The sequence below is a fragment of the Monodelphis domestica genome, chromosome 4, assembly GCF_027887165.1.
Source record: "Monodelphis domestica isolate mMonDom1 chromosome 4, mMonDom1.pri, whole genome shotgun sequence".
NCBI classification, from domain to species: Eukaryota; Metazoa; Chordata; class Mammalia; order Didelphimorphia; family Didelphidae; genus Monodelphis; species Monodelphis domestica.
Genome location: NC_077230.1, coordinates 433,066,111 through 433,074,661, shown reverse-complemented (window position 1 = coordinate 433,074,661; position 8,551 = coordinate 433,066,111). Strand labels below are relative to the sequence as shown.

Sequence of the window (8,551 nt, the reverse complement as noted above, 5' to 3'; positions counted from 1 at the left end):
GCCGGGGGTGGGGTGGGGGGGTGGCTCCTGGCCTTGTCTCCCGGACTGGAGAAGGGAGCAAGGGGAGGGGTGGGGGCTTCAGGCTGCGGGGCTCGGACCCGGGCCGGCGGCTCCGGGATCCGGGCGGTGGCTGCTGCTCAGAGGGGGAGGGGGCCGGAGTTGGGGGGAGGGTCTGACATCACTACCCGTGGGGGGGAGGGACCACCCTGACCCACCCACCCCCCATCCCACCCCCTGAGCCTCCTGGGGCTACTGGCCCCACCCCTGCTGCGGACCCCAGCATCCCAGGCTGGGAGAGCAGGGGAGGGGCGAGCTGGCCCAGCCACCTGTCAAGTGGGGAGCCCGCCCCACAGGGGTCGGGGCGAGAGAGCGAAGCTCAGGAGCCCCGGGCCGAGGGACTACAGCTCCCGGCATGCTTCGGAGGAGCTGGCCTGAGCTCGGACCGCGGTGGGCTCGCGAAAGCCCGCTGGGAAATGTAGTTTTCCGACTCAGCCGCTGCTCCCTTTCCCCACCTCTACCAGGCTACGGGCTGGCGCCCGGCGCCCACGCGGGGCGGGCGCGCGCGAGGGACCAAGGGAAGGACGCAGAGGAAAAGACACATCGCAGTTTTTTATTCGGCAGTTGAGGGGAGGCATAAGAGGGGACAAGATGTTGTCGAGACCAGACGCCGCCTCGCCCCGGCCTGCACGCCCCCCTCCCCCCGCCCCTCAGATCTCCAATCGCACAGGAGAGGACCACCGAGCACTGACCCGAAGAGGAGCCTTGAGGCGCCCCCCGTGGGATCTCCTGGAGAAGGGACCCCAGCGAAGGGACGGGGTGCGCTCCACTCAGGGGGCCCGGGGACGGGAGGGACGGGAGGGGAGGGGGGCCCCCCGCGCCCGCGCCCGCGCCAGGCCCACGCGAGCGGTCTCCCGGTCGAACACGGCCACATGGGGGCCCAGAAAGACGTCGCCCAGGATCCAAAAAGGGCCCGCGGGAGGTGGCACGTCCAGCGCCAGGAAACCGGATAGACAGAGGCGGGTGCGGCCGCTGGCCAGCTGCGGGGCGAGGGCAGGAGCGTCTGGGCAGGCCCGCCCCCCCCAGCGGTCACCCCGGCCGCAGCCCAAGAGCAGCCCCAGCGGCGGCGGCGGCGGCGGCGGCGGCGGCGGCGGCAGAGCTCCGGGAATGTGGCAGGTCACGGGCCCCCCCACCCCACCCCAAAGGATTGGCAGTCCTGGGCCCTCTCCCCAGAGGTGACGTCACTGCGGGGGCCACGGAGGGCGTGGCTAACCTGCCCTCCCCCTAGAATAGGACCGGCTCGCTGCAGCCCGGCCATCGGTGATGTCACTGCGGGCGGAGGGGGCGGTGGACTTGGGCCGTGACGTCATCGGAAGCTAGTGCCCATTCCTGCCTTTCCTTTCATTTTCTATGACGTCACAGTTCGGAGGGAGGGTGGGGGCTGCAGTGAGCCTGGGGCGCCCACCCGTCCCAGAGAGCACCCTACCTGCAGGACGTAATCTTGGGCCGTCAGGTTGAACCAGACACCGCTGAGCAGGAAGGAGATGGCTGGGAGCGCGGGGAGTCGGTCACAGGAGAGCAGATACTGGAGGGGGGAGGACCAGGAGAGTCCATTCTGCTGTGTCATCAGCTGGGCTTCTCCCTCCCTCCCCCGTTCTTCACCCCCGCCCGGGGCCGGCTGAGCATCTAGTCCTCTTCGGCTTGCCTCTGGCCGCCCATTGGGCTCTGACGTTGCGCCCCCCACCCCCGACGCCTTTAAGTAATGTAAGCCCTCCTGTGACCCCGGTCTGGGCTCTTGTCATCACCTCGGACAGCTCTAGTCCCAGAGCGCAGGGCTCACCCTCGCACAGCACACAGTGGGTCTCCTTCCTCACCCCATCTCAGCTCCCAGGAGAGAGCCTGCCTCAGTTTTCTCTCTGGGCCGTGGAGGGGACCCGGGCCAAAGGGCCCTTCCGATCCCTCCGTCCTCACCTCCCCAGCCAGCAGCGGGAAGCCTCCGATGAGTCTGTGCAGGGCCCCGATCTCCCTGGAGGGTCCGGTGATGAGGGATGTGCCGGTGTCCAGAATGGCGGCGCAGCCATTGGGGCACAGCGTCAGGGAATGGCCCACAACCACGCTGGGGGCGGAAGGATGCCGAGGGCGGTAGGGCGTGAGCTCCTGCCGCGGCCCTGGCCCTCCCTCCGCTCCCAGGCGCCTAGCCCCCTCACCGGTCCATGTGGATCTGCCAGTAGGCTGGCCGGGTGACGGGCAGGAAGGTGAGGGGGGGGATGTAGTGAGCCGGATCCCATCCTCCCAGAATCAACTCGCCCCCTTGGCCGGCTTCAGGGTCCCTGTGCGGGAGGAACGGGATTCTCAGAGCCGGAAGGACCGAAAGGTAATTGGGGTTTGGTCCCCCAGCTAATCGAGTGGGGAAGCAGGATTTGAACCCAGCTCTCCCGGCACGCAGAGGAGGTTTCATCCCCACCCAAATCCTAGGTCCCCAGGGGCTCCAGAAGGGAGGGGGGGCGGCGGCGGAGGAGGAGGAGAGCCCTGGGAAGCAGCGCCTCCAACCCTCCTGGAGTGGCTGGAGGGGGCAAGTCGGCTCTGGCTGAGGGCAAGGGGCGGGGCTTGCTCCTCCCCAGCACCTGTTGAGGGAGAAGGAGAAGACTGCCTTGTCCAGCAGCCCCAGCTCGGTCAGCGTATCCAGTGGGGGCTGCACTCCGGCCACAGCCAGGGCCGGGAAGCCCAAGCCAAGGATCCCATCGAAGTGGGCCAGGGCAAAGGCCAGGCTGGGCTCCCACAAAGCTTCCCCAAAGAGCAGGCGGGCTCCCCTGGAGCCTCCGATCTGGGGGGACAGAACAGAAAAGGGCTCCGGGGTTGGAAGGGAGCAGCCCACACAGGAAGCCCCTCCCCTCCTCCCAGGATCCTTCTCTCCCCGGAGCGCAGGCCGAACCCTAGGGGGAGGGAGTACAGCCGCTATCCCCATTTTACAAAGGAGGAGACTGAGGCAGAGGCTTTAGGTCCAAGGCCTTGCAGCTAGCAGAGGATGGCTGTAGTTTGAACCCAGCCCCAAAGGTCCCAGGCTCACAGTCAGTAGATCCTCACTCAGGATGCCGTCCAGTTTCCCTGTCCCGTACTGGATGGAGAACTGGGTCCCGTTGGGCCGGAAGGAGCTGGAAACGTTGGGGTCGTAGCGCCGGTGGAACCCTGGCTCAGAGGCAGGAGAGGGGAGCCCCAATGAGGCCCACCAGGCTGACCAAGGAGGGAGCCACCCTCCCCGATTCTCCCTCCAATGGCCGAACTCAGGGCTCTTCGGACCCTGGAGGCCACCTGCCCCAGCTGCCCCATGGAACTGTCCAGCACGTGGCCCAGAGCGCAGGGTCCTTCCAGGGAAGTGAGGCAGGCCGGAGCATTCCTGCCTAGAGAACCGCTGCTTTGGGGGTGCTGAGGCATCCCTTTGGCACCCACAGCTCCCTCATTCAACAGGGGAGGAAACTGAGGCCCCCACCCAGGAAGGGACTTCTCCACAGGCACACAACAAGCCACCTAGTGTCTAGTCCAAGCCCCCTAGAGACAGAGGAGGAAACTGAGGCCTCTGAAAGGGAAGGGACGCATCCCCGTCCTACAGGAAGTAAGAGGCAGAGCCGAGCTTCTCCTCTTGAGGCCTCCCAGCCAGTCCCCCCACCCTCCCAACTGCTCACAGCAACCCAGGCTGAAGAAGCTGCATCTGCGAGACGGCACCCAGAGGTTGGAGGAGCCCGTGTCGAAGATGACGGAGAAGTTCTGAGGGGGCGTCCCCAGGCTGATCTCCCCAAAATACTGAGCCTGGTTAGAGAGGGGAGGCTGAGAAGGGGCCCTCACAAGGCAGAGGGGACAGAGATGGGGTGACAAATGGCGGTGGGCCTCGGACTCTGCTGGGGAAAGGACTCACATCCAAGTAGTTGGAGAGTGGCACAAGAATTACTCCATCCTTGGGCAGAGGGGCCGTGAGGGTTCTCCAGCCCCGCAGCATGTGGAGGGTGCCAGGCAAAGCTGGAACCCTGCGCAGGGGGATCCTGCAGAGAAGAAGGGAGCTTGTCAGGCTCACCCCCTGAAGACCCCCACCCTAGCAAACTTTCAGAGACCCCCAGAGACATCCCTTGGCCTTTGAGGTTCAAAGGCTTTGTCCTCCAGGAAGCCCTCATGGATTCCCCCAATTATTCAAGTTCATATCCTCCCAGAACTCCTTGTCTGTCACTTATCTATAGACATGTGGCATTCCCCAGTTGGAATGAAAGCTCCTCCAGGGCAGGCACTGTTTGGGGCCTCTGAGGCATTTTGCACACACAGTAGAGTGTTGCTGTCTAGTTGACTCTCACTAGCATAATGCTCTGCACATAGTGGGTGTGCTATAATAAATGCTTATTCTATTGAATTAAAACATTCAAGATCTATAAGTGACAGTCATAGAGGTAGCTAGTTGGCCCAGTGGATGGAGTTCCCAGCTTGGAATCAGGAAGACCTGAATTCAAATCCAGCCTCAGACACTTTACTAGATAGAAGTATGACCCTGGACAGGTCACTTAACCTTTCCGCCAGTTTCCTCCCCCTCTAAAATGGGGATCACAAAAACCTCTACTTGTTAGGACTATTGGGAGAATTAACTGTGAGAGCATTTCTAAGTGGCTTAACACAGTGCTGGGCACTTGGGTGCTCAGAGAAAGGCCAATCCCAGCCTCCCCTTCTCCATCTCTGCCAACACTAGTTCCTCACTCCTGGCCAGGAGAGGGAATGTGGGTGTGCGGTGGGGGGTCACCTTCCCCTTAAGGGATGGGGCAGGGAAGTCCTGATAGCAATTTGAAGATGGCTGGAGAAAGCCTGGCCAAAATGGGGGGAGAGAATTTGGAGAAGGCCCTGGGATGGGGCAGGAGGGAAGGGATCTGGGTGAGGGAGGGGGCGTCCGGCTACCTGATGAGGGAGTTCACCACCGTGGAGGTCAGAAGCAGCAGCAGCAGAACCAGGACCTGGTGCAGGGACATCTTGGGGCAGGTCTGAGGGCACCGGGGGACTGTGGGGATATTTCCTTGGAGAGCCCGCCCTGGCCTGACACACCCTCCAGGAAGACAGGAAAGGCTGAGTGGTTGCCTGAAGGGCCCTTCAGAGTCCTGTGGCAGGAGAACCCTTGGGCTCCTGGAGCCACCCAGTGCAGAGGATCTCTCCATCCCACTCCTGACTCCTTAAGGTCTTAGTTACTGCCCAGAGCCTGGGACACCTTGAAGCACCCCCAAAGCCTTGTGCCTCCACTCTGGCTCCCACATTCTCTCAGAAAGAGATAGCACTGGAGCATGTTGGGGACATGGTTTTGTGATCATGCCTCAGTTTACTCATTTGGAAAGAGCTACGATGGACTTGAAGGCCCCACCCTTCTCTTCAGTTCTTTGATTCTAGGACTCAAAATTTGGCATTAGACTAGACTGATTCCCTCTCTGGGAATTTAATGTCTCTTCAAATGTCATCTCAGGGGTCTCTGAGCCTCCACCCCTCAAGGGGCAACTTCAGAACGTGCGCCCTCCCTCCCCAGACCGGGGCCAGTGAATAATTAACGTCAAGTGCCCTTCTCAGGGAAGGAGTATCCAGGAAGGGGCCCCAGTGTTTGGATAGGGTCTGGCCTGGGCGAGTGGCCAGAGTGGAGAAGGTGGAGACCACTCTGGAGTCCAGGAATCAGGCTCAGGAGCAGAAGTATCCGGGGCTGGAGCTGAGCCACACTCTTGTCCCCAGCCCTCAGAGCCCACATCCGATCCCCTCTTTTGCTCTGAGCTTACCCCTGGCCACAGGGCTCACCGCCCCTCCTGCCATCTCTGAGGCCCTTGGGGGGTCCTTCTCTTGAAGCTCCCCCTCCCATTCGGAGCCAGACTCCTGGACAGTCTGGGCCCTGCCTGCTCTGGCTCTTCTCTGCCTCAAATCTCAGCTCCTCACAGCCTGCCCGTGGCCCCAAGGTAACAGCAGCCTCAGTGGCCTCCACTCAGTCCTGGTTTTATATTCTTTTTTTTTTTTCAGTGAATAAGCATTCATTTTCTTTCCCTCACACCCAGCTTCCATGGGGGGCTGAGCAGGGGGTGGGGTGGGGACAGAAGCCCAGGAAAACCAATTCCTCTGTCCTCATTGGCTGTGGTCACAGCCTCCAAAGTTCTCTCTGCCAAGGTCCCTGGTTCAGCCTCTGAAGTGGCCAGGATCTTAGCAGAGACAGCAGCCCGGAAGCCCGGAAGCCCCTTCCTCAGGAGCTGGAATAGGAATGTTTCCCTTGCTGAATTCTGAGCTCTTTGAGAGAGCCAGAACTGGTCTGCTTTTCTGTTTGTCAACACAGTGCTTTGCACCCAGTGGGTGCTCAATAAATGCCTTTTTGTTCATTCAGTCAATCAACAACCATTTATGAAGGACCTACTAGATGCCAGGCTCTGCTAAATGCAGGCATTCTGCAAACAAAACAAGGGGCACTGCTCATCAACCTCTTTCAAGAGATTCAGCTGCCCCCACTTGCCTTCTGGTTGGCCTTTCTTCCTCAGGCTCCCTGATGCTAGCAAGCTAGCCCCTGTCTCCTAGTTCTTCTTCTTCTTCTACTAGCCTGGCTGCTCCTGCTCAGCCTTCTTTGCCAGATTATCCTCTAACAAGCTGCACAAGTCACATGACATCTCTGGGGCTCAGTTTTCCCATCTGTAAAATCGGAGGTTGGACCCATGATGCCCAAAGAGGCTCCCCACTTCTAGCCTGAGAGGCAAAGGACTCAGGCTTCAGCAAGACAACCATTTGGGGGCCTGACCTTCCTCTGAAGATGCCCATTGATGTGGTTTCTTCCTCTTCTTTTGCTCCGTTGGTTTGGGGGAGGGGAGAAAAGAAATGGTAACTGTGGAAAAATGAGATCAAATGAGGAGGTTGGGCAAGACAGCTTCGGAGCTCTCTGCAATCCAGCTTGTCTTTCCCTTGAAAGCCTTTCTCACCACTCTTCCCTGCTCCTGTAGAAGACACGAGCATGCTTCTAATTATCCGGGGTCCCAGGCCCAGGGCGACCTCTGACCTTTCCCTCCCTCCAATCAGTCTCCTTGAGTCTACTTGTCTTCCCTCACCCTTCATTGATCTTCCTAAGGGAGACACTTGGAAGCCTGCCGTGAAAGAGTATTGTATTCCCTGGGCGGGCCACCAGGTGGTGCTGGAAGCAAGTGTTGCGCCAGCTTCCAAGAGCTCCTCTTCACTCCAGTTCATGGTCACTACAAGAGGGCAGGAACGACTTCTCTCCGAGGATAACTTGGCAAATGGCTCAGCTTCAGCCGTCACCTGAATTCGGGATCTTAGTTAAGATTCTGATGACAGATCCAAAAGCTGTGTTGACTCACTATTTAGACTTTCCTCTAAAAGGAAACTGGGCACTGAAGGAGTGCAGAGTGCAAGGAGTGCCTGGTCTCGAGGCAGGAAGACTCATCTCCTTGAGTTCAAATCTGGCCTCAGATATACTTAATGACCCTGGGCAAGTCACTTAGCCTTTCACTTTTCTCATCTGTAAAATGAGCTGGAGGAGGAAATGGTAAAAAAACTATAGGACTGTTGCCAAGAAAAAGCCCAATGGGGTTACCAGGAATCAGGAGTGAGTGGACAACAACAAAAGGACGTGGGAAATCAGCTATTAACAATATTGGAAATCCAAAGGGACCTAAAAAGACCAAGGTATCTGGGTGGCCCACTGGACAGAGTCCTGGGCCTGCAGTCAGGAAGGCCGGAGTTCAAACTCCAGTCTCAGACACCACCTGTATGACTGGCACCCGAGCCAGTCAGTTAACTTCAATGCCTCCATCTGTAAAAGGGGTTCAACAATAGCATGTGCCTTCCCTCTTAGAATCAATGCTGGGTATTTGCTCCAAAGGAGAAGTGTTGAGGGCATGGCAATACAGGTTAAGGGACTTGCACCCAGCTAGGAAGTGTCTGAGTCCAAATTTGAACCCAGGACCTCCCATCTCCAGGCCTGACCTTCAATCCACTGTGGTTCGGACTAGTGTTATAGTCTCACCCTCCCATGATCCTCTTGCCTCTTGTCTCTCTCTCAGAAATGATTGGCTTCAATTCCATTTGGCAGTCACTTGTCAGGCCTCAGGCTATTTATCAGTGCTTTATGAGGATGCCAGTTATGTCCCCAATAGAATATGGCCATTTGCCTCTTTCTCTCCCTTGCAACTGACACAATGCCTGGCAAGCGGTAGGCGATGAATAATGCCTGGTAGCTCCAGAAGTTGAGAAGCCTCATTCTCCGAGATGCTGCTTCACTGTATTTAGCCCACAGGTGATGATCAAACACAAAGCCCTTACCTCATGCTGTCTGTCCCTCCTGCAGAGGCTGAGACCCAAACTGCAGGCTGCTGGCCAGGGGAATCTAGCAAGGGGACCCTGATGGCCATAGCCCCACAGATGTGGTCTCCAAGTCTCTTCCCAGGGGAAGCAGATGAACCCTGGGAGCCACAGGGACATGACACCAAGTACAGAGCCCCTCGAGGGTGTCCAAAGCAGGCATGAACTTTGACAAGTTCCCCCTTTATTCCAGCCACCCCTAGCT

At 58.9% G+C, this 8,551-nt stretch overlaps 1 protein-coding gene across 1 annotated transcript; it reads right to left on the bottom strand.

The window, feature by feature from the left end:
- Nucleotides 1–590: 590 nt before the first annotated feature.
- On the bottom strand, nucleotides 591–5,031 carry NAPSA (napsin A aspartic peptidase). The gene is made up of 9 exons (XM_056825612.1): nucleotides 4,924–5,031; nucleotides 3,908–4,031; nucleotides 3,678–3,801; nucleotides 3,065–3,183; nucleotides 2,622–2,821; nucleotides 2,205–2,327; nucleotides 1,969–2,113; nucleotides 1,484–1,582; nucleotides 591–1,037 (listed from the first exon to the last, which is right to left on the bottom strand). Exons 1-9 carry the CDS (start codon nucleotides 4,992–4,994, stop codon nucleotides 828–830), a joined length of 1,215 nt encoding a protein of 404 aa, XP_056681590.1. The 5' UTR covers nucleotides 4,995–5,031; the 3' UTR covers nucleotides 591–827.
- Between the last annotated feature and the right edge of the window lie 3,520 nt (nucleotides 5,032–8,551).

Coding starts and splice junctions, on each gene's coding strand:
- NAPSA (XM_056825612.1), bottom strand. CDS start 4,994: ATGTCCCTGCACCAGGTCCTGGTTCTGCTGCTGCTGCTTCTGACCTCC. Junction 4,032..4,923: donor GTGGTGAACTCCCTCATCAG/GTAGCCGGACGC, acceptor TCTTCTCTGCAG/GATCCCCCTGCGCAGGGTTC. Junction 1,583..1,968: donor TCCCGCTGCTGGCTGGGGAG/GTGAGGACGGAG, acceptor TCCCCCCTCCAG/TATCTGCTCTCCTGTGACCG.